At 32.8% G+C, this 26,082-nt stretch overlaps 2 protein-coding genes across 6 annotated transcripts in view; one reads left to right on the top strand and one right to left on the bottom strand.

The window, feature by feature from the left end:
• Positions 1-4,397: 4,397 nt before the first annotated feature.
• The window catches only part of Eip93F (Ecdysone-induced protein 93F), a 66,456-nt gene continuing 44,771 nt past the window's right edge, over positions 4,398-26,082 (top strand). For all 4 annotated transcript variants that reach the window (XM_081977819.1, XM_081977817.1, XM_081977818.1 and 1 more), the window contains exons 1-2: positions 4,398-5,148; positions 5,222-5,700. In XM_081977819.1, the coding sequence (XP_081833945.1) occupies positions 5,607-5,700 (94 nt within the window). In that variant the 5' untranslated portion in view covers positions 4,398-5,148; positions 5,222-5,606. The remainder of the gene's footprint in view (positions 5,149-5,221; positions 5,701-26,082) is intronic.
• LOC145727961 (RCC1 domain-containing protein 1) overlaps positions 6,218-26,082 on the bottom strand; it is a 68,078-nt gene continuing 48,213 nt past the window's right edge. For both annotated transcript variants that reach the window (XM_081977837.1, XM_081977836.1), the window contains exon 5: positions 6,218-6,394. In XM_081977837.1, the coding sequence (XP_081833963.1) occupies positions 6,391-6,394 (4 nt within the window). In that variant the 3' untranslated portion in view covers positions 6,218-6,390. The remainder of the gene's footprint in view (positions 6,395-26,082) is intronic.

Raw genomic sequence — 26,082 nt, 5'->3', positions numbered from 1 at the left:
CAAGGCAATAATTTTAATCTCGCAATTTATGACCGAAAACCAAGCCCATAAAAAGGCGAGTGATCGATATCAATTTGTAAATTAAAACGTCGTCCTTAAAAAACAATATTTTAGCGGGCAAAGCAAATATTTGACTTTTGCCGCCGATGGTGGTTGACTTTGCCGTCCCCGTGCGTGGGGTGGCCCAGCGGTATCTTTAACGTGTTGCCTGGAAATTGAAAGACGGTAAAATAGAACCGATCCAAATTAATACCGACCATGTTTCACTGGTATATGACAATCAATTTACTATGTATTTTTGAAAAAGTTGATTTAGAAAAGTAGTTTTTAAAAAGTTCTGATTTGATTTTATTTTAAAAAGTTCTGATTGAAAATACAACTTTTTTTTAAATAACCTATTTTGAACCACTTGTATATATTTTCTCGTCATCAACGTCACGACTTTGCCCTCTAAATGAGAAGAAACTGATTATTCGTTATACTGAAATCTTCTACCAAAACACAAGAATCAGAATCCCCTGAAAAAAAACTATATTTAGCTGTAAGGGTGGATTCAGTTTCAGAATTAGTAACAGAAGAGGAAGACTTTGTGTTGTATGCATGCTGTAGTTTGGTGGATCTCAACACGTTTTTACAAGTTGTCAAATATTCATATTTAAGAAAGTACAAATTTTCTCTTGTCTCCTGATTGTGTTGCAAGTGCTTTTAAAAAATCAAAATTATCTAAAATTTTAAATAAAATAAGTAACTTGGTGGTATAGTTGCAGAGGTGAATCAGTTCAAAAAGGGTTAGCGAAAACATGAAATAGACTGTCAGGAAAATTCAATAATTTATTAAAATATAGTAATGTATAGTATGTTAAACAAACAATGTTTTTAATTGTATTTCGCTTTGTAGAATCGTTTTTAGTAGATCCTAAACACGCACCACATATGAGGGAAAATCATACAAAAATAAGACAACGTAACAATGTGATACAGGTTGGGTCTGAAATGTGACAAATAATGAATGATTTTTTTCCATATACACAGAATTTAGCATAGACATTACATAGTTATACATGATAATTTGCAAAAAAAGTTCCATATTTTACTATATCTTACTACAGTTATTATACAGTGTGGACAGTTATTTTGACCAAACTTGTAGGGTAGGTAAGAATTAAGGCTCAAGTAATTACTATTTTGGGAAAATCCCGTTTGGTTATACGGCTGTTCTTGAATTGGACTTTTTAATATAATTTTAATTCATATTTGAGAATTGTCTGCAAAAAAAAACCTGAAAGTTTATACGTGTAGAGCGAAAATATCCATTTTCACCAACCTTTTTATGAGATGTTTAAGAGAAGAAAAAATTAGTGCGGAAAAGTAACTTTATCGCACTAGTGTGGAAAAGTCACTTTTTCGCAAAAAATTATTTAAATCAAAAAATCATAACTGTATACAGGGTAATTCAAATTCGACCCTCACCATTGGGATCTCAGAAACCATAAGAGATACGAGAAAGTTTAAATTGGGGCAAAGTTGCGCAATTTAAAGCTCAACAAAATGCTGTTTTAAAAATTTTGATTTTCCGAGTACTTCCGAAGATATCCGAAAAAAACTGAAAATTTGATTTTTTGTTTTTATTTATTTCTAACCTTATTTGAAGAGATATCAAAAAACTAAAAGCAACTTTTCATTGCCACTTTTTCCTAGCTATTCGATGATGGATTCAAATTTGCCACACGACGTTTCGTTTTCTGTCAGTCATCATCAACTTTCTTTTTTCTTATGGGCGCCATATTGGATTTTTAGCCCACCAAATAGTACGTTTTATTCTGATTTTAGTGATGTATAATAACTTATGATTTGCTTTATAAATAACAAAATAATTCAATAAAAACTATTTTTACTTTAGTTATTGGCTTTGAGTTAATGGGCCGTTTTGTAAAATGTCATTATTTGACAGTACTTGTCAAACACGATAATTCGGACGATCATTAGGGAGTCAATCATAGTTAAAAATGTATCTAGAAAAGAAATCCCCGCAGAAAATGTTATTATTATACAAGCATTGCTGAACTATTTAGGTTAATCAGAAAAAGAGATTTGTTAGCATTATCTCTAACTTAAAAGGCTTATTTATGTTTCCAAGAGAAAGATCATCATTTTAGGAACTTCATTTTTTGCCAAATTTCAATTTTTTATAATGTTAAGTGCAAGTTTATAGTTATTTATACAGTAAGTGACAAACCATTTTTTATTCATTCATATTTATTCGAGTGAATAAACCGGTTTAAGTCACGTGTCTTATACAGTATTTTATTAAATTTCGACTTTTTATATTAAAAAAAAAAACTAAAATTACAGTTCTATTAAATTTGCACCGCGCCCCGTAGATGTAACATTGATGTTTGTTTGTTTACATCTGTAAATAGGCGAATGTCATTCAGAGTGATTTAATAGTTATTTATACAGCAAGTGACTTAAACCATTTTTTATTCACGAAAAGAACAACTAGGTCCACAAGCGTAGCAAGTGGCATAAGCTCTTTGAGTGAATAAACCGGTTTAAGTCACGTGTACACCTTTGTGACTAAGTATGTTCAGGCTAATTGCGTGTGACAAGTACTACCAAGTAATCTTCATAAAACGTCTCATTAACTCAAAGCTAACTAAGGTAAAAATCTCTAAAAGCTCTAATGATCGTCCGAATTATCGTGTTTGACAAGTACTGTCAAATAATGACATTTTTTAAAACTGCCCATTAACTCAAAGCCAATAACTAAAGTAAAAATAGTTTTTATTGAATTATTTTGTTATTTATGAAGCAAATCATAAGTTATTATACATCACTAAAATCAGAATAAAACGTACTATTTGGTGGGCTAAAAATCCAATATGGCGCCCATAAGAAAAAAGAAAGTTGATGATGGCTGCCAAAAAACGAAACGTCGTGTGGCAAATTTGAATCCATCATCGAATAGCTGAGAAAAAGTGGCAATGAAAAGGTGCTTCTAGTTTTGGAATATCTCTTCAAATAAGATTAGAAATAAATAAAAACAAAAAATCAAATTTTCAGTTTTTTTCGGATATCTTCGGAAGTAGTCGGAAAATCGAAATTTTTAAAACTACATTTGGTTGAGCTTTACATTGCGCAACTTTGCCCCAATTTAAACTTTCTCGTATCTCTTATAGTTTCCGAGATCCCAATGGTGAGGGTCGAATTTGAATTACCCTGTATATGATTTCTCAATTAAGATTAAGAATATACTTTTAATCATCTTTGCAAACAAAGGCTTTTATTTTAGTAATTTTACTATACATTTTCGTTCAATTTAATGAAAAATGATACTCATAGGAAAAATTTTGTACCTAACCCATGCGGAAACCGTCTTTCTTCCTTTAACTGCTTGCTTCGAACTCGTTCGGGCTATTCGGGCAACTGCAGTCTCGTGCGGGAAAGTACCATTTTCCGCACTTGTTAGGTTAGGTTAGTAACTATCAATATTGGTGTCAGGAATTATAGTATACTTTTTTGTTTTTTTTTGTTTGTAAAAGAAAAACGGCCTTTGTTACAGGGCTAGTTTGCGTAAGGCCGGGTATACACAACTTCTTTAATCTTTAGAGTTAATTCTTATTTCTTTATCATTAAGGAGTTACAGTCGTGTTATTTAAAAGTGCGGTTAGTTTACACAAATTCTAAATCCATAATTAGTAAATTTAGTTGCTAATGAAGCTAGTTAATTGATTTTGAACTTTGAAAATTCACAACTTTTAGCTTTTTAAGAATTAAGAAAATGTTTCTTTGCAGATGCCTTAATTTGACGTTTTGCGGTTATTGACGTGCGATATTAAAATTTATAACATATAACATTAAATAAACTTTAGTTATTTTTAACTTTGTTTGTGTAAGTATTTGTTTATTAAATTCGTATTTGAAAGAGATTGATTTTAAAAAACAGGAAATGCTTATAAATTAACCAGAGTTTTCCCAATACATATCTGGGATAAGAAACATCTTTCAAATGTCATTTTGTACTTGTCATATTTTTTGAGAACTAAGAATTTGCATAAACCATCTTTTAATAAAGAATTAACGATTAAGAAATACAAAATAGGTATTAGCAGGAAAGAATTAAGAAGCTGGGTAAACCCGGCCTAACCCGAGTTAAGGTTAGGTAAGATTAAAACATCATGCAATGTTGCATACAGTTCAAAGTCAAAAGCAGATGGATTTATAAAACCAATAAAATAAAAAAATTATGATAAATCAAAAATAAGAACTAATATAAGAGTGCGTTAATGATTCACTTTTACTTTTATTTCAATGGTTTTAAAACCCCCGCTTAACTTTGATTATAAACCATGACGTTCCTGACTTTGACAGATACTCACCATGTGTCAAATGTCGTCTGTATTTTTTCAGTGTGTATTCAACGCAAATTTGAAATAGTTTTCAATTTTTAATTGTTTATCTAGGAGGGTTCTGCGTATAATGACGTGGTTCACCGAGTGCGGATCTAACGCGACAATTTTGTGCCAGCCCCCGTATATACCAAAAGGCCACATAAGATTAGAGAGAGACTGAACAGTTTTGAAAAGAGACCAATTCAAGTTTAAACTAGGAAAATTCAGAAACGCGCGCGGGACGGGGGGGAGAGCGCGAGAGGGAACAGCGGACAAAGACGAAATATTTCGTCGACTATAAAAGGAACAAAATAGGCAAACGGACGAGAAAGAAAAGGACAAACGTCGGTCATCGGACAAGGAGTGCGCGAGAGACGAGGAGGGCACGACATATTCGGGGTCTCGAAATTAATACGTTAGAAAAGAATAAAAACAGGCCGTAAAGAGAGACCCCGACACCTTTGAAAAGAGAAGGCCTAGGCCCGTAGTAATTTGAAAGACGGATGGAGCTACGGGGCCGGCGAAGGAGCGACGAAGAGCGCAGATAATAGGGATGCACGGCGGTCTAATAGGCGAGGGAAGGGAAAATGCAAGTGCATGCAAGTGCCGAGTGGCGTCGCACTTGTTGCGTCACGATGTGACGTTACTACAGTAGTGATACAGACCACCATTCATACAACAGCACATTACTGCAAAATTTCAAAACGAGCGTACCGCGCCAACTTGATTACCATGTAAACGCAAACCCGAGAACAAAGTAAGCCGGTTTTTGTTTATTCGGTCGCCAATTGCGATCCGGGGTTCGACTAACCGATTCGTTTTTGTTTCAGAGAGTATGTTCGGAAATATGGCGAAAAAAGTCAAGCCGCGCTACTTCTGATGGGACACCCAAAAACTTCCTCGTTGGGCGCCCGGTACCAGTTTTTTCTAGTGTTTTATCATTGTAGTTTTAGTAGTAAACCGTTGCCGCAATAGTGACTCAATCTAGTGACTAAACTATTCAAAAACAGTGTGCGCAGTTTGTTGTTTGTTTGTTGCCGCTCACTCGGACCGATTGAAGCAATTTAAAAACGACTGAAAAAAATTTATCTTGAAAGTGTGCGAACGCAAAAAATTCCTAAATAATAAAAGTTTCGTGTAATGATTATTGCGAAGCAATGGGTAGAAGGAAATTAAGTTTCGTAGTAAGTGTAGCAAACTTGCCGCTCGAAAAAAATGGCGGAGTGTTCTTACGCGAGATGTGTCCAACAGAGAAGGAATATTAGAAGAGAACTCCAACGATGGACAAAAAATATGGTTCATATTGTCGGTGAGTAGTTTTTGTTTTAATTCTTATCAAACTTTCCCTTCTCACCTCCCCCCTGCGGATCGATACTCCACCGCGCCGTCCTCACCCCGAGAAAACTTGGCCCGAAAGCATCGGGATAACCTAACCTGTTGCCCGCAGGATTTTCTACTGGAAATTGTTTGTTTTGCATTCGAAACGCACCAGTTCGGGAAAAAGGAGTTTCCGCCGTGTTCCCCGGGAACTTTAATTTGGAGGGCAGGGGCTCCTTTTGGCGCATTTAATGATTTTTAAGATGCAGTTTTTGTATGCGTCGTAGCCGCATTTTTCTATAACGGCGCCGAATTATTTTTCTTTTATTTTCGTTCCGAAATTCGCCATTTCCGATAACTTCGTCTCGCCCTTGCTCCTCTTCTCCCGTTCCAAAGGGTCGCGTTTCGGGACTCGCCTCTAGTTCCGACCGCATCGGACATGCAAATACGGTAATATGAACCGGAACGGGAGAGTTTTCAGTTTTTCTCCAATCCCAAAAAGTGTTCCGTTAAAAAGTTGACCAATTTTTATTAGAGAAGAGAAATTTTAATCAGGTAAACAATGATAACCTTTAATTTTTTTAGAAATATTTTTATGGAAGATGTTATTGTGACCTGTCCTTGTTCATGGTCAGCTGTATGTATCTCCTGATTTGACTACCGTGGATTTTCTTGTTAGGGGTCACCTGCAAAAAAAATATTGCTGGAAATTGTTGTATAGGTAATCCACCGGTAACTAATACCAGAGCAAAATTGTTGTACCATATTTTTAAATGATCTGGTTAATTCATAAAAACAACCAAAAAATGCTATTTCAACTTCAGCAAAAATTCGCATATTGATTATTTCCCATAATTATTTGGAAAAAGTCAAATAAAACATTTATTAATTTTTTCTATTGGCTCCGACTTTTTTTTGTATACTCCCTGTATAAATTTTATGAAATGTTTTACCACACAAGTACGAGTAACTAACACAACACAAACAACAGACAGAGACAAGTTAAAGAAACCCTGTAGATGCAACATAATGTTCCATAAACATAAAAAAGTAAAGCAATAATAAGCAATTTTCTTTCATTTCAGGCTTGTTGTAAAACCAAATTACTTTATACAGCAAAACCTTCCTGCTTTCTTCTTTTGAGAAAACCCAAGTGAAAACCGCAATACTGTAGGTTAATAAAATCTCAATTAACAACTAAAATTTAAGAAGCGTATATAAAACTCACTTGAAAAATAATTATTAGTAAAACTAAAACACAAAAAAGAAGAAAACTTTGCCTGGTTGATACTCATAGTTAGATTTTCATTACATTTACATAAACATTGTACTGGCTTTTAGATTTACATTTTTAAGAAATGTCAACATTATTGAAGATCAGGGGCAAATTGCCAATATTAAGAACAAGAACAACAACAATTGAAAGTTGAGGAACGTTATTAAATGTTACTTCTTATTGTGTTTCATTAGGAATCACTATTTGAAATTCTTAATTTCTTAGTTATTAATAATTAATAGTTAATTTGTTATTTTTTTTTATAAATTCACTATTAACTTTTTCCACAACCGACTAATTTGGTAAAAACTTATTATGGCGTAATCTACAATTTAAGGTTGTAACCCTAGTTTAAACCCTCGCTTAAACTATATAACCAAACGACCAACTACTTTAAGGCAAACAAAAATTTAAAAAAGTGAATGTAAAACTATTTAAATAAAGGAAACAAGTGTGATCACATTAAATAGATGAGAACTAGAAGAAATATAGTACAAGGAAACGAAACGATTCCATTATAATACGCTGATAAAAGGGGTCTCGAATGGGGTATTAAAGTAGTTAACATTATTATGAATTATGCAAATCGAGAAGTACCTAACCTAACCTAATTTTTTTATTCCTAAAATCCAAATCTCTAGCATTGACTTTCCTGGCAATTTTAAATTTTAAGCTTATCCTAGTTTTTGAACAAGTGGTTTTTGCATTGTGTAAGTTAACAGTAGTGTAAAGCGAGATGTATACTAAATATTGGTGACAGTGACAATGTCCATATTAAGTAAAATTCTTAGTTTTGCTTGAATAAAATTAATTAAACTACAAATATTGCAAAATAATGAAAATATTGTCCCCACGAATGAGCTTTTCGAAATGAGTGTTTTCACATTTTTAAATCCTGACACTTCTGAAAATCAGACATTGCCTCACTATTGCCTTGTACTTTTTTTACACGATTTTTTAATTTTTAATTAATTTAAAATGAATAATTCACTGACTGTAAACTGTAATAGTTTTGGTATTGAGAAAAGTCGAGACAAAAGTACCTAATCTCGGAAGTAGTCACGGAAATACTACTTTAACATTGTCAGTGAAAACAAGAAAAGTCACCTATTTTACAGTTACTAACAGTTTTCACCGACATTAACAACATTTTGAAATTTAAAATAACCTTTTGGTAAACTTAATAATGAAAAAAAATGTTGTTACCTAACTATACTATATTTTAAAATCTTGCATAGCACTGTTTTCTTGTAATTATTTTATTAGTTTAAGTTTAAGTATTATTTATTTCTTCAATGACTCAAGATTTGATAACTTTAAAAAGGTAAGGTTGGGTTTGTGTGTAAAATTGCTTTTACACTATTGGGAAAATTACGCTATTTCTGGATCTGATAACTATACTCGAAAAATGCTTTTTTCGAGACTTTTTATAAGATAAATTGCATTTGTTCATAGGCCTAAAAAGTCCTATTTTGGCACAGACTTTATTGGATTTGTAAAGTGAAAATACCAATTACTTAACCATGTATATGTCACGTAACTTTTGTTCAAAACTTTTTTTAATTAATGACGTTAAAACACTTTTTTTATAACTCATATTTGTAGTGTTTGGGTTTAAATTATTTCATTACATGATCCAAAAATATAAACTTTTTAACTATAAACCTCGACTGAAACTAATTTTCGAAAATGCTAACAGAGAATGATTAGAACACATTCTGGTGAAAAGTACCCCTAAATTGACCCTTTCTTGGTTTTTTTTGAGCTCCGAGTTGGGCATTAGCTCGAGCTTATCGCGAACGAAAAATATGTGTACATTTAGATTAAGATACGTGCAGGAATTTTTAAAATTACGAGTTATTAAACATTAGTATGCCTCGTTCATGGTTCACGTCAGTAAAAATTTTAATTTCAACGTACCTTCCTCGGAAGGAAAAGAAATATGGCGGGCCTGGGAAAACGTAGGAAAAAGAACAATGATTCATGAGAAACTCGAGGCCTTAAAACGCTACACGAGCACCATATTTCATTAATTCGTGTTTTATATTAGATTTAATAATGGCGCGATTTTAATTTCAGGTAATTGTAAAAAAAGGCCGTAGCGCTGCACTCGGCATTATGGTTATTCATAATTGCTTCTTCTTGCCTTTTTGCCGCAGATACTATTAATTAACCGCTATATTTCGCACAATACACAAAGTACCATAAAAATAACTCTAAATGTAGAGTAATACAAAAAAATTATTAATAATTTCTAGAATGCTGAAACACATATACGTGGAGTGGATAAAACAAATTACAGAGCATTGGAGCATACTTATCTAAAATTCTGTTTTGTGCAAGAAAAACAGTTCCGTGGAATTAGTTTGACGGTGTATTTTCGATCTTTTCTTGTACATCGAACACAATTATTATTAAATATTAAAAGTAATATGCTATAATACCAGTGGATAGGTCGTGAATATTTAGTGTAGTATCGCCATAGATGCATTGTAGGTAATCAAAGATGTAAGCAAGAATTATATATTTTTTTAAAACAAATTTAGTATAGTCGGTCCCTTCAGGAAAAATTTCAGGGAATTCTAAATGTCCATAAATCCACTTTATTTCATTATCCAAACTAATTTTTAGTCTGTCTCATTTTTTAGTTAACTTTGGATTTCTGGTTTCATTGCTCTTTTTGTTATTTTCTATTTTATTCATCAATTTGTCTCAGTTACGTATTGAGGGCCAAAATTTTACAAAAACTGACTAAACAGTGTCATAAATCATAAATCATTAGATTGGTTTCTTTGAGATCAAACTATTACACACACAAAAAAACCTGGAAAAACATTTGATATTATCTATTGTAGTGTGTTTGCTAACTGGAAAAATAATGGGTTAGAAACATATTTAACTTTTTAAAAGACTCATTAAATTTATCGCTAAAATTAGATGCATAAAAACAGTTCTGATGACCAATTTAACCTTGCCGACTAAATAGCTAAAAGTGATAAATTTCGTATTCAAAATATTCTAATATTCCAGCTATTTTTTTTTTCGTCGCAGTGAATGTGTGTACTTTACAAATTATCAGTTTTCAAAATTAATTTTTCACGACTCTTTTTTTTTTGTCGAGGTCGATTGTCGGTCAATCTGTACACTTATGTGGCATTTGTGTGACACAAAAATGGTTTCCTGACAGATTAGTCAATACATTTTTGGTGTAGTTCTGACCAGCGAATGACTGTAACAATCCAAAAATAAATGATCGGTTTAATTTCGCTGATTTAAACAATAGGTGGACAGCAAGCTGGCATTTCCTGTTAACTTAACCTTGAAAGCTACCAATAATATTATTGATAAATTCGACACATCACCATTTTTAACCGCCAACTATTATTGTGTCTCCGAAATGTCGGCACATTAGAATTTTAAGCGAAAACGGACGGACGAGCTTCGATCGCTTCAAATAATTGGATTGGAACTTTATACAGCGAAATGGTGAGGGCCAACAAATACGAATACGAAGAATGGATCCATTCTGACTTTTTGTTTGGTTAAAAATTGCCAATTTTGGTTCAACTCTACTCAGTTGCAGTTGATTTTCCTATTTTACTAAGTTTGAAATTTTGTTTGTTTGCACGCTGATTTGTACTAAGTTAGCGTTACTACAAGATTGTCTATCTCCTGATGAAGCTAAAAAGTGCGAAACGTGAGTTGAACACCAGAAAAGAGGCATGTACCATTTAGTACCTAAATAACCTTCAAAATTGAAAATTATAAACTGTGCAAAAATAAAACAAATCATGAAATCCATAATGATTACTGAAAATGTCATTTTAATAGATAATTGACGCCATCTTAGCAAAAATAACTTCAAAGTATCAAATTGTTTAAAAATAAAATCATTCAAAATTTTTAAAAGAAGTATAAATCAGAATTTTTTTTAAGTTGTAATAATCGTCATTTGAAGTCGAAAATCTATTACATTTTAAAATCAGTATACTATTATCTAGTAGGTACATATTTTTATTAGACTAATAGCGTCATTTTGATTAGCTGTCTGATAAACACTAATAAACTATTAAAAATGACCAAATTTCAAGAGTTGTGCTAGTTTCTTTTTAAGTTTTTTAAATTTGCCGTGTATAAAAACACCTATGAAAACACGCTCATGGAAAATAATATTTCTATCCTGAATGGCAAGATTACTATAAGCTGGAACACCCTATACAAATTGATATATCAAATATTGGGTTTTCTGTTACGAAATACTAATTAGACAATTACTCTACACAATATGTTTTTTTCCAAATCAACAAGTTATGTAAAATAAATTTGTTTATTAATTCGTTTTTAAAGGACATATTATTCAATACCGATTTTTCTAAATATTATATAATTATGATAATAAAAGGTACGCTCGTGATTTTTTGAAGTGTAGAATTTTTGTGAGAATAACAGATATTCCGTTCAAGATTACTCAATTTGCATTAGTCTAAAACATATTCCATCGACTACATACAGCGCGTTTACATAGACGAGTGCTACTTTACAACCTGTGTAAATACATTACGTGGATATTTATGTACTTTCCGCGGCAGAGCCGGCCGTAACCTTCCCCAACTAGTAAAGTAATAAGTCATTACTATTGGTTCATTGCCGCATCGCTTTTATTGCATCCATACCCAACGGTTGCGGCTAATAATAAACTATAATGAAAATAATAATTATTATTTTCCCACTGGCTCCGTTTCGTACTATTTACGAAAGTAAATAATATTCGCCTATGATTGCAACGTTACGCTTTTGATCGCGTATAAGGGAAAAATTTTTCAATGCAAAATAATCGATCTTGAAATGGCGTTTATTACCGCCCGCGTGCGGTAATCAACCCGTTTACCGCCCTCGTGTCGTAAAATCAGCCTCATTACGACCGCCATATCCGGACGTGCGATTCGTTTTTGAAAGCGATTTCACGTCCCGACCGAAATAAATTTACGAATCAATTGAATTGGAAGAAGCCAAGGCTGCGCAAACGTAAAATCCCTTCTAAAATTTCGACATCGTCTATTTCCTCATAGAACCGTTTTAATTTACTCCATTAAATTATAGATAACTGTCTTATTTACTGACCGCAGTTTTAGGTACAAGCGGTTTCGTTGATTCGAAAGAACCTTGTTGAGAAACACGGCGTTTTCGGATTTTTAGGCCTGGTTTAGGCAAGTTTGTTAACTCGCTTGGAAGCGTGTAAAATTAGCCGTTTTGATGTCACCTTGATTGTGGAAGGTAATCATGCAGCGCTAAATCAACTTTAAATGCAATTAAATTTTATTTTTTTTATGTTGATTTCGGTGTTCGGATCGAATTTATTGATCCTGAAATCGACATATAAAAAACATAATATTTACTTGAGTTAAATTGATTTATACGATTAAAGGTCACTAAAACCTTAAGAGTTCTTTCAGTTAATTAAAAAACGTCTCAAAGTTATTTAACATATTTTTACATTACTGCTATTTTTCTTTGATGAGACCGAGGATGAGACATACATTTGTTTAGCACCAGGAACACAGCACAGCATTTCGAATATTACAATTATTATAGAACCTTTTTAAATCAAAAATCAAAGTTAGATTTGAGAAAACCTTCAAAATTGTACGTAATTAATTCAGATTTATAAATTTAAAACCAAATTAGTATGAATCTCATCAAAAACACTTAAAATTAGAGCCGCCATGACAGGAACATTAAATATTTAGCGTTTAGGACTTTTTCCAAATATATGTTTTGATGTGGCAGTTAAGAGCAAAAAATCAAATGTGGTACTTTTTCAAAGAGAAAATTTGACTGAACTGACTTTCAGAAGTTTTATCCTAAAGTGAATTTTTAAAGTTTTATAGTCAAGCAACAGTTATTTTTTCATTTAGAAACCAATTTTCAAGCCTGAAACTTAAAAATACTGTAAATGTACTTGACAAATTAGTAGAAAACTGCAAATAATTAATCATTGATACAATTCTCCTTGCCTAGTTTTAACAATCCAATTGTTTGGGGTGTAAAGCTTACAATATAGAAGAAATTAAATTATTTAAAAATTACCTGGAAAGCTCAGAATTTCACTAACAGTTAAATTTGAATTTTTGGAAGTAAAGTGTTCCTTTTTTAATTTAATTTTCAAAGAGGAAAAGTAGAAACTAAAATTAAACAAGTTACTTAGGAGTCACAATTTTATCATAAATTAAGTTTTTACACTTAGGTTTTCGTATAAGGAATTAAATATGATTATGAATTTGAACGTAAAATAAATCAGTAGCAATTGAGTACGGTTTGTGTTGTAAATTCAAAGTATTTTTCTATTCAGTGGTCAATTCTTCACTAAACTTATTCTTTATTTCATCAAAAAACATGCTTTGCTTTATTAGTAAAAAAAGTGATAGTTTGACGTAAGTTGATTTGGTTTTGCAGTAAACCACGTATAATTTACCTTTAATAAAAAAGGTCAACAAATTAATTGGCTGACAAATTAAAATTTCACACCCTCATTGCGAAAATAATGGTTAATTCAACCTTTTGGTGTAATTCGTCTTACGCCATCGACGATTTAAACAAAATCAATTCAACATTTCAAAACAGAACGTTAAAATCACCAATAAAAACGCGATCCAAGAGTGTCGCAAATAATTAAAGAATCTGAATTTCAAAATAAAACCAGTACGAGGACTGGTTCAAATTCCTAGGCCAAAGCGACCATAATAATTCATAATTAACTGGCTAATTGCGGATTATAGGCATCGCAACTGCATAGGGTCAAAATACTCACCATCGTTTGCTTATATGGAAAGTAAATCGTCTTTTAATCTTCAAACTTGTTTTAAAATCTCGATTTTTTGGTTTGGTTTTAAAACCAGCCTGGACATTTTTCTTTAGGCTGGCAACCATCAAGCTGTCAGTTAATATTTTAGCAACATTAGGTCGCGACGCCCACTTAAACCCACGAAAGGTTACAAGAATACGTTAAGTTCTTACTTAATTGTCTGACAATCGCACAAGTATTGAATAGCGGTAATCTAACAGGCTTGCCACTTTAGATGAACATATTTTATATATTACCTCACTTAAAGCAGATCTTACGCCTTTGTGTTTGGGCTGTACAAAAGCGATTTCGAAACTTATCCGCCTAATTTGGAGGAATGGTGAAACGGGCCTTTAATGGATATTTATTAGCCGGGGCGCTGATGATTGGGTGTTGAACATCTCGTTCTTTTCAGAGTAATAACCCATTGTTGGCCTTATATGTTCAAGTACTTGTTGATAGCATCTTCACTTAGAAAAATTACGGTCTGGGTTTTACCTAAACTGTTAATTTAAGCAGCACTCAATATTGTCAATTGCAGGATAATCCAACGCAAATGAAATTGGAATAGCATATTTAAATTACACTTCCTATTTTTAGCGTTGATTGTTTCAAGTGTTCGAAGGTGGGCACTTTAACAAAAAGTTTAAGCTTTAATTAACCAATAGTGACTGCATGTGACATTTTTAACAGGAACTGCAAAACTCGGCCTAAGACGCACAAACTAGGGAAACCGATTGCGTTCTTGTAATGCAACCTATAAATAATCACAGGCAATAAACTGCATTCCATTTTGTATATCATAAAAGCGTTTTGCACGGAGACCTTGCGGTTGAAAATGCAAGTTATGCAAACTGACAGTCGATCGTTAAAGTCGAAATATATAAAGTGCTCCAAACAACAAAAAAAATTGATATTTAATGCGTTTCAGAGCGTGTATCTACGTGGGTTGGGGTTACAATAATTTATTAAGCTCCATACATATTTTCGTAAGTGGTTTCCAAGCTCTTTTTTGTCGTTAAATTGAATACGCACTTTACCGACTTTTTTGTTCAATTATTTAAAATTTGACTGAATTTAGTGAACGCCTAGTGTTAGAAGAGGATTCTCTCACTCTGTTATTGACTGAACCATATTTTTGTTACAACAAAATATGCAGGAAGTTAAGCTGTTTACGGAAACCGTTATTGGTTGAACCTTTGGAAAATCGTAACCCAAAGGAAAATCGGTCTTGTTATTGTGCTTTGAAAGGATTCGCTTGGATTTGGGGTTTAGTTCTTTTATATAAAGAAGGAACAGCCTGTTAGAGTATTATTCGTTTATGAATTGATATTTGGCGTTTAGCAGCAAACGTAAAACTCGCCGGTGTACTACAGGAAGCCTGTTTCCACTTACAATTTGTAAATAGTTTATGGGTTTCTTTATTTCTTCCTTTTTGGTGATTGATAATTTATACAGGAAACTGATTTATAAGATAAATTAATACACTACTAATGCATAAGGAAAGAAAAGTTTTTGTAGTTTTACCTTTTTTGGTAACTGGTTAAATGGTCTTACTGATGTAGTTTGGAAGTGACTGGTTGGTTAGTTTCCTGTGTAAGCATAACTTTGAGCATGTTGGAAAATTAAAATGTTTCTATTTTAATTTTTTTTCATTTTTATAGTGTTAGACACCGGGTATAACTGAAAATAAGTACTCGGCAATAATCTTGGGTGTCATATCGATGTACTACTCAATAGATTTTAATTATTGAAAAAAAGGTACCTTGAGTATTGCATACCTAAAAGGCGTCAGGTCTACAGTTGCAATATCTCTTTTAAGTTAACTCTTGAAATTGAAACTCTCTTAACCATTAAAGGGAATAACTAGACTAGACTGACTACTTTATCAAAGTGTCCTCTCTTCCAAATAAAGGTAATGTAAATATTTGTTTAAACTAAAAACTAGAATAAGTACTTTAGCAAAGATTATCGATTGATACAATGAGTTAATTAACTTAGAAACTGTTTTTTTCTTCATTTAAAAAATTCTGCCATAAACTTCATTATTGCATCAATCTTGGACAAATGATTTAAAAAGTTTGAGAAGATGCTTAAAATTTTAATTTCGAAAACTTTTTATGGATATACGAAGGGTCTTTTTATCAGTGTTTGCCCTGAAAAATGTCACTAAATCTAGATTTTTTAAAATGTAGTATTATGTATTATTATCATATTTTTCTCTATTAAATAGGTAATATTGTAACTGATGCTCGTGAATATACTAAACTCTGTAAAAGTACAGTTATATCAGAGATTATATAATAAGCCAGTTTTAAACATAATAAAGTATAAAAGTGAGGAATATCTTACATTATCTTGACTTTTAGGTTGACTTTTTTTTTAATTCTAAGCTAATAAAACCTAATCTAAACCTAAGGTAATAGAACCAACAAAAGGACATTAATTTCTGTCGCAACGAATTCTAAATATACAAAACTTTCTAAGTGCTCTTACTATTTATATAAAATGCTTATACATGAAGAATTCTTTTCATACTTTTATGTCGGAATATGTATACTAGAAGTCTATAAGCATATTCTGGGTACTACATTTTTAGTTCCAGTTGTCATTTGTCATAAAACTTGTTTTTAAGATAACTAAATTAGTTTAACTTAATAGGTCATGGATTATTTTAATATTTTAATATACAATATGCATGTTATTACATATCAATAAAAATGAGTGTAAGAGTTTTATGTGCTGCTTATCAATGCCTTCAAAAATAAAACTACTAAAATGCTGTTTCACAAAATGCAAGTAGACACTTTTTTAAATATAGATAACCGTCTGTCCAGCCAAAACATAATCATAATCGAACTTTGACCTTTCGGCCTGGACTATTTTTTTTTTGTGTGTGCACTTAACCTCATGCTGGGTAGATAACCGATAATGTTCGGGAAAAATGGAATCGAAACCTGTTCGAGCATCTCGGATATAATGCTATGAGATAAGCGACATGGAGAGAATGATAGCGAAATAATAGCGGCATTAAAATGTAAATGTCAGCGTAACCGTGAGCCATATTCTAGCGGACAGGGGCACACCGCACCGGCAAATGTGCAAAATTCAAGTACTTTTAGTCCTCGATCTTATGTACTTTCACTATACAATCAATAAGCACTGTGGCTAATAAACTGTTTTATTGTTTCAGGTAAGTTTCCTCGAAATAATCATCTGAGTGGTCGTTGCGGTGAGTAACATCAACAACCAACCCTTTGAAAGGTAGTAAAACCACAAATAAAAGCACCAGCTGATAACATTTACCCTCTAACTAATCTAACACAAATAGCTTAGTAATCTCAAGGCCCTAGCAAGATCCATGCGCACAGTAATTTCGCTGAAACTCCTTGAAAAAAGGTAAACGGCGAAATGAACTTTTCCGATGGTGGATCTTTTGCAAGAAGCAGGTGGATTAGCCTGATGAAACCGTTACATTTTTTCGTAGCGTTACATTTTCATTTTCTTTTAAACAAGATTTTATTCGGCTTTCGGGAGTTGATGGGGCGGATATTGCATTACACGTTAAAGCGTTAAGTTGGCGGACAATGAAAGTACGTACTCCACTCACATCATGATAATTCCGGTAGTATGAAATTATTGCACAAAGTTGGGGTGAAATTACTTTTCATTCCCAAGTAACTGTTTTTTTGACGATCATACCTACAAGGTGTTCAGTAAATGTAAAAATTGTACAGGGTGTCCAAATAAGAGTGGCTTTCAACTTTTTTGCGGTTAATCGTAGAGCATCAGGGAAACAAAATTTTGTTGTAATAAGGGGCCCTATAAGAAACTGAGATAACTTCGAAATGCGAGTCCGTTTTAGGTTTTTCCTATTTTAAGTTATTGACAATTTGTGCAACTGCATAATATGACAGTTTTTTTGTGAATAATAACTTGAAGTTAGAAAGTTGCAGTTTTAGCTGTCTGATGTAGAGTTTAGTTCGTTCTCTTCATTATAGAGTTAGGCAGTGAAATAGTAGATCTTTGTAAAAAAGCGCTGCCTGTCGAGGAAAAGAAACATTAAACAAACACTTATAGTGCATCTGATGATCAATGGTGCCAAACTCATTGTTCCTGCAAAAGGTTTCGAAGTTGTCTCAGTTTCTTTTAAGCAGAATTTCACTTATCCCAGCCACTTTATTTCGAAATTACATACTTATTAAGAGTTGGAGAAAAAAGGTTTTAACCAAAGTTGTTACTACAGTGCGTTTTTTTTAACGCGCAACATAGGATTTTACGTGTTAAATTTTTAAGACCATGTTAGACCATGTTGTTTTGGAACTACAAGTGTAAAACTTGACGGGTGTGTGTTTAGTACCCTGAAGCTTAAGTAAGTTTACCAATTCGGTCTAAAAAGTGTTTACAAACTAACGAAAAATCATCTTTTTTCGAAAATATTTTATCTTTCCATGCTCCCTGTATGCATGGTAGGTGCTTGGTGTTTTTGATACTGGCAGGGCAGGTAGCAGGTAGAGTGACATATTTATTTATAACGTCAAAAGGGCATTTTCTGATCGTTTGGGATACTGCTTGGTTTCAAACGGAGGTCACTTTGAACAATTTATTTTAATAAATACTTCTTCTGTACTTAATTCTTGATATAAAGTTAATATTCGCAATTTGACCACCCTGTTTTACTTTCTACAACAAATTTTACCTGCTACCTGCCCTGCAAGTATCAAAAACAACAAGCACCTACCATGCATACAGGGAGCATGGAAAGATAAAATCTTTTCGAAAAAAGATGATTTTTCGTTAGTTTGTAAACACTTTTTAGACCGAATTGGTAAACTTACTTAAGCTTCAGGGTACTAAACACACACCCGTCAAGTTTTACACTTGTAGTTCCAAAACAACATGGTCTAACATGGGCTTAAAAATTTAACACGTAAAATCCTATGTTGCGCGTTAAAAAAAACGCACTGTATAGTCTATCCTTTGTGTAGGAAGATTAACTGAAGACCAAAAGGTTAGTAATTGTTATTATAATTTTTATATGTATTCTTATACAGGGTCAACCAAATTAAAGTAGCAAAAATTTGATATTCAATAATAATAATAATTCTCCTTTATTGCCAGCTCAATTTACAACAACCATAGCAATGTCACAAAACAGTACAAAACAGTAACATTTCTGAAGGGAAGGAATAAAAACTTTATTATTTTTTTTTACTTTAATACAGTAGCTTACTTGAAGACTTTAATTTAGGATACATTTTTCATTTTTGAGATCTAGGATAGTAGGGTTCAATATTTAACATTTTCAACAAATGTCTTATGGTTTTTGAAATGTCTTATGATGGCGTGACGTCGCATAAATAGATTTAATATTTGGCAACGTTGTTTTCAATCAATTTGTGAGTGCAAAAGAGACAATAATAAGCATACAAATACCGACAAGAATTTATTGACATTGACACTCAGTAAACAAGTTACATTAAATTTACCACCATAACCACATTTCACAGTTTTTAATTATTTTGTATCTGTGAAACCAAAATATAATAATAATATTATAAATAATAAGTATCAACGTTGCCAAATGTTTAAATAGTTCGTGTGACGCCATAACATTTGTATGTTCTTATTTTCTTTATTATAATGACTTCTGAAAATTGCACAAACACGTTTGTAGTAATTTAGCATATACTGTTTAAAACCTCGTAGTTTTACTACTATTATTATTATAATACAGCAGAACTAAAATTTTCAACTATTTTACAATTCTTAAGTAACCAAAAAGCCCTGATAAAGATCTGGAAATCAATCAAAATGTCGGTTAAAAACCATAAAAAAATGCTTTTACAAAGATATTTTGTTAGAATTTATTAAGTTGGATAGAAATCCGAAGGAACCTGTAAATGTAACGGAACATGGTAGTAGCAATGTCAAAATGCAATCTGCTACATTTTATAATGACGATTAGTTCAATATTTTAGTGCCAGTGTATTTATGTAGATACAACCCTTTTTACCAATTGTTAATTTACTAGACAATGAGAGAAAATAATAATGAAAATTTATTTGAAATCCCTTCCCTAAAACCCTTTTTTTTACTTTCATTACAATAATGGTTCTGTCATTGCTGTTCAGTATTTTAGAACATATTTAAAATAAACCTGCAAAAACCCATTTGCGGTTTTAGAAGAATGCAACGCTAAGTAATACTCATTGTTTATTTTAGCTTTTGTCCTTAAACAGTGGTAATATTCGGATTTTTTACAAAATTTGCGGTTCTAGTCACGTACGTGTATTAATTATCCGAACAGAAACCACCTAAGCGGAGCCGTAATTCGGAGTGTTTGTTATGACACTTGAATCTCCTTAGGTGTGTATAGTTGAAAACTTGTGAGACATCTGCAACAAAAATTAAGCTGGCGTCGACTGAAAAAAAAAATGGACACGGTGGCAAACTTTAAACAAGTGAAGGAAAAAAATTGGCGGTTCAATTATCCAAAAATTAAACCCAGCACACTGCGAGCCTTGAAAACATCTGCTGGGGCATTACGCTTTACTTTAGGTTACGTCACAAAAACATAATTTTGCCATTGTTGGGCGAATGCAATAAGGGATACGGGAACCGGTCCAAAACGGAACAATGCCCACCGAAAACACATTGAAGTGTTACGTAACTAATCAATCGTTTAATGCGTTGTACGTGCATGCACTTAGTGGTAAAAGGGTTCCGTTACATTTATTTTTGGGACGCCGCTGGGTCCCCTTCGGACACGTAAAAACCGACTGCACCAAACCCAAACGTAATTTCCTAGGTGCATTAGCGAGTTTGGCGTTATCTTCCCATCGAAAAAATCGTAAAAAAGCTCCCGAGCCGAATATCGACCACCAATTTTTTGCCGCTAAAAGTGACATTTCGTGCGTGCATGCATCTATCTGATTGTGACCATTAATTTTCACCCGACACGCAATAATTCATTTCAATATATCACCACCGTATATGAACATGTACCCGACACCCCAAATGCCGACCCAGGTCAGGTTAAAAAGTGTATTTAAAAAAAAAATTCTTTTTTTTCTTTTCATTCTCCCAACCAAAAATTATATCTACCTACTGTCTTTAAATATGTGGACGTTGTTCGAGAATTCAAAGGTTATACAGCAAATGAAATATTAACATTTTTAAATAACATTACTTTTAATATGTTAACCTTGTTTATTTACATTAACTGAACGCATTTTGTACATGTTAAAGTATTTCCTACATGACAATATTTCGTAAGGTATCATCAATAAAGCACTCGTTACAAGCGTCCTCTCCAATTAATTAAATAAGTAACCACAATAAAACTAATTTCTCTATTTCCTCGGTCTATCAACCGTCCTAATATATTTCAACAACAACTAAATCAACTGTAAATTACACACGCGCTCCTAAAAAAAAATTGTTGCTAATTATTGCGCCAATTAAACGTGTTGGTAAATTGAATGAGCCCATCGAATTATGTTTCGATTTTAAGCCTGACTCTAGAACTCGGTAATAATCGGCGTTTTGGTTTTGCAACAAACTGCAACTGACGGTAAATGGTTCGTTTGTTTTAATGGATCCGTATCATATCACTGTTCGAGCAGATAACCTAATTGATGGAAGAAGCGATAAAGTCGAAAATCGTTTTCGGTTACCTCGCTTGCGGTGATTTCCAATTCAAAACTGTTGAGCAACGAGTACTAATAATCAACTCACATAAACTGAATTAGACTTAAGTGTGTAACATTTTGAGGATCCTAAAACTAATTGATCAACGAAAAGTATAATCCAAGCAAGTTCAGGAACTAATTGAACAATCTTGGCTTAAGATTGGTAAATTTAGGACGGGGGCCATAAAAAAAAACAGTTTTTTTATTTGGAAGAAGGCATTAGTGCAGAAATATAATATTTTAACAAATTTTAACGAAAACTCCAAACTTGGAGACGTTTTAACGAAACGTTTCTACGTTTCGTGATTAGATTTAAATTATTTCAGTATGACGTACCTAACTTTGAGGGTTTCTATTGGTTGTAAAAGCCTTCTATTTTGACATGTGATATAGTTTACGACGTTCATATCTTAATTGGGACCTTTGTATTTTTAGCGTTAGGTTCAAAACTAGAACATTGCTGTATTGTTTCATGGAGGTTTGATAGAAAAATGAAACACATTCACGGACAACGTTGCCAAGAGCTTCAAAAAAGAGTTACTAATGATTATTTCACTGAAACTAACTGGATATTATTATGCTATAGTTAGGTAGCAATGCACAAAGTAACAACAGGACAAACTTTTGCTTCGCCTTCCTTACAACATTACTGAACAATGTAGTTTTCCAATACTTTTTTTTTTCGAACTTGAGTTGAGTGAGTTTATCAAAAATAAAAAAATACTTGTATTATTTTTATGGTTGTTCTTCTTAAATATGAATTAAAAAAACCCTCATTTTCATTCAGAACAAATTGTTGTATGGATAATAACACAAAATGCTACTTTTCATGCATCCCAACAAATTTAAATGCTTAGTTATACTATAGTCTATCCGACGAACCTTCGGAGTAAAAAAAAAAAAAAAATTAGGAGGGGTTGACCCGCCCCGTCCATTAGTATTGGTCTATATCCGGTCCGTTTTACAATATAATATCTTCTTCTCTCTCTAATATAAGGACTTCTCGGGTCTCATGTCTCGTTCACTTTTACGTACCTGTTTTACAGTGTAATGCAGGTCGACCAAAGTTGCCGCCCATCGAATTTTATTACTCCGTAGGTTCGTCGGATAGACTATAGTATAAAATTTAATTTAACTTTACATTACAAAGAAATATTGTTTGTTTCAAAGTCATGGATAACACCCAAAACCCAACAAAAACCGCATTATATATAAATATTAATTTCTGCAATCATAATTCTCATATTTCAGTCGTGGGTTTGGGCATATCAACAACGTCGACGATGACCTCCAAATATCCTATTTCAAATTACCACCAATTAGCGACGACTATCAAAAATTGCGCATGCCTCCTGCCATGTCGTAGAACCGACAAGTCACCGAATTGTGATAATAAAAATTCAAGATCACTACCAGTTACGAGGGTATCACTAAACCTGCATTTATCACTTTTTCTTGGGTGGTTCAACTCACAACGTAAACCTTAAAATCTGGGAAGTAGAGGGGGTATGGTGTGAATGAAGACCGGAACTAAAGAGTCTTCATTCTTCAAAGCGTTTCAAATAGCCCCCCTCGTATTTATTGTGCCGCAGACAAAAATGCCGCCCAGTCCATTTGAGGTCAACTATTCATCTATTCCAAACTGGTTTCAAATCGGCGGACCAATCAGAGGGGGCCGAACGTTTGAAAGCTGGCCATCATAAATTTTCGGCTGCTCGACGACTTGACGGGTTCTCGTTTTAAAATAATGCGGGAACCCACGCTTCTATTGGTTCGGTTCGGGTTTAGTTTTAGATAACCTTGGATTAGGAGAAGGAAATGGGGACTGGTCTCATTCGGCATATCGCTGTTGGGCATGATATCATTTTTGCTATTGTTCATTTTTTTTTTCGTTTTATAAAATTTAGTGCTTGTTCGGTGGTTTTTAAGGTTGCTTTTTGCTGTTGCAATAAGCTAACATTGTACTTTTTTTGTGTGCAAAATTTGATACTTTTTTGCACTCATTTTTTAATTTATGTTCAATGCAACTCGCTACCAAATAGGCGTCATATGACTTACCAGCATCTTCAGTAACGTTATGTATTTATCACAGTTAATTCACTTTTCTAGTGAATTCATTAATTTTGACAAATTTTACAAGAATTCTATTAAACATTCATTCTACAAAACGTCTGAGTAAAATTGTGTAACAATACAAACTAGTTCGGTCAATAGTACGCTACAAGAAAGAATATCAATTACTTTCAAATTGATGTAATGAAAACCAGGTGAAGAGCTTGAAGGAGGAAGTATTGTCGCAAGGTTTACAAACACGATTCTAATTTGGACTTATTAACTTTTCCGTGAAGGTTCTCAATTATTGTTTTTTTTTATAAACAATTATTGGTTTTTATTGAGATATGTATAATTTATAACAGCTCGTAGAATTTGTTCCTAACACTTGTGGAAAACATCTTTTCCACCCACCCAAGTAACTATTCTCTGTGGTTTGCTTTAAGATATTTTGTTTCACCTATGTTTAGTTCATCTTTACGAAACCTAGTTATCGATTCGGTTTTGAAGAATATCTTATTTTCGAATGACGTAGAATATTAATTTGTGGAACTTTAAGAATTCTTCTGACTGGTTATGGAATAAAAATTGTGGCAACAAAACGATCTTTTGAGAAATTCTATTAAAAAATAAAATTAAGTAGATGAAATGTTCAAACCATAAGCATTCGTTTCCAAGTAAGTCAAATTAATTTCTCGATTAATTTTGTCGACGTTAGTGAAGTAAGCATTAGAAATAAGCTAATTACTGTTTGCTGCTTAAAGGCTTGTTTATCAATGTGTTGATAAGACTTCCGTCATGCAGTTATGATTATTGGCTACCATTTTTGTGCAAGTATTTTGTATTAGCACTATATTGACTAAAAAGCATTATAATCTTTCAAAATTTGTACGTCCCTGAAATTCTCCTTCAGGAGAATAAAGAAACAAGTTGTAGTGGAAATGTTCAGAAGAGAACTGAACGTTTAAGTAACTTTTAAAATCGAATTTAGTGTGACGAATTATTATTGATTGATTCAGGTGATGTAATGAAAATTACAAATTTTGACCGACTCGACCTTCGGACGTGTTTGCTGTCTTCTTTGTTCCTTTCGTTGCTTCCATAAATCACGGACGTTTATCACAAACAACAGAAAATAGCCCGGTTTCGATTAGATCAAGCGTTATTGCATTCGAATTCTAGTGCGAAAGCGAGTTCGTGCCAGGACCTGTAAATTACCAAACGCACCTTTACGTAGGCAGCAGGATGAGCCAAGGTTAGAGGGCAAATTTCAGTTCTCGGTATCTGCCAGTAACGACGCAGCGGGACAAAAACAATAATCATTTTTAAGGTCGGCCAATTTAAAGGTCCCACCGCGAAATTCTGTGTCTCATTAAACGCTTCATCGAAGGCTGCGTGACGCTGGCTTCTCCTGAAACAATAGGACAAATTTCTCGCCTTAAAATCGCAAATAAATTTGCATTCACTTTTTTTTTCACCTCAACGGGGAATAAAAACCATTGCTCCTTTGTTTGTATCTCTGTGCCACTTTATGGAGCTTTAAAGTGGCATTTGTGAGGATTACCCTGACTTTTAGTTTCGCTAAATACCAGTTTGATTGAGCGCTTCTTGGACCAATAATATGTGTCTTTGCGATGTCGTCGGGCAAAAAAATTGGACAAGTCATTGTTTCGAACACGCAAAACAGTTTCCTTGCAAGTTTATTAGACTAATCTATAAACAGGTCAACGAACAATTACTTTGAGGAGACTAAACAGCGCTCCGTGACTGTGCTAGACCGTCGAGATGCTTATTAACCTATTTGCGAGCAGGCTTGTGTTTTACTTACATGTATGCCAACCAGGCTCTCAATCTGGTGTAGCCCACTTTAATAGACGCATCAAGCCTTTGTTTTGCTTTTTTCTTTTTGAAATGTTCATTCATTACCAGATCGTTTTTTGACTCAAAAATTTTAGACAGATATACGTTTTTGAAAAATTATCTAAAAGTTAATTTTTCATTTTATTTTAACTAGTACAAGATTTGTTTTGTAAAAAGTTTGTCTTGTTTCTTTTTGAGGTATAACATGTGTTCTGCATTGCTATATTAATAAGCCTAGTTTATAAAACAGAATTTAATTTTAGTAATAGTATTAATATTAGTACTAAGAATATAATTAATACTTATGACCCAAGGAGTTTATGAAAAAAAAGTTTTTTTTTAATTGATTTTATTATTAGTAATAATTGAGTTTACTTAAAAACCAAAATTTCTTATGGCTAATACTAAAATTAAATCTTTTTGCGTTTTTCGTAACAGATATTGAAAGATGAATATTATCACAAAAATGATAGCTTTTACATGGTTTTATTAACTTTTACGTTTTTGTTTTGGGTTTCGACTAACTTTTTGAGAAAAAGAATTGCTGCTACAAGCTATAACTTTTTATTTAATATTTACTATTTATGTACTAGCACTTATCAGCCAATGTCATGTAATAACCTGTATAAATTTATCATTTATAAACACCTT

This window comes from Ips typographus, linkage group LG4 (assembly GCF_016097725.1).
Source record: "Ips typographus isolate SLU linkage group LG4, UJ_Ityp_2.0, whole genome shotgun sequence".
NCBI lineage: Eukaryota > Metazoa > Arthropoda > Insecta > Coleoptera > Curculionidae > Ips > Ips typographus.
This window is presented reverse-complemented; position numbering and strand designations above follow the sequence as displayed.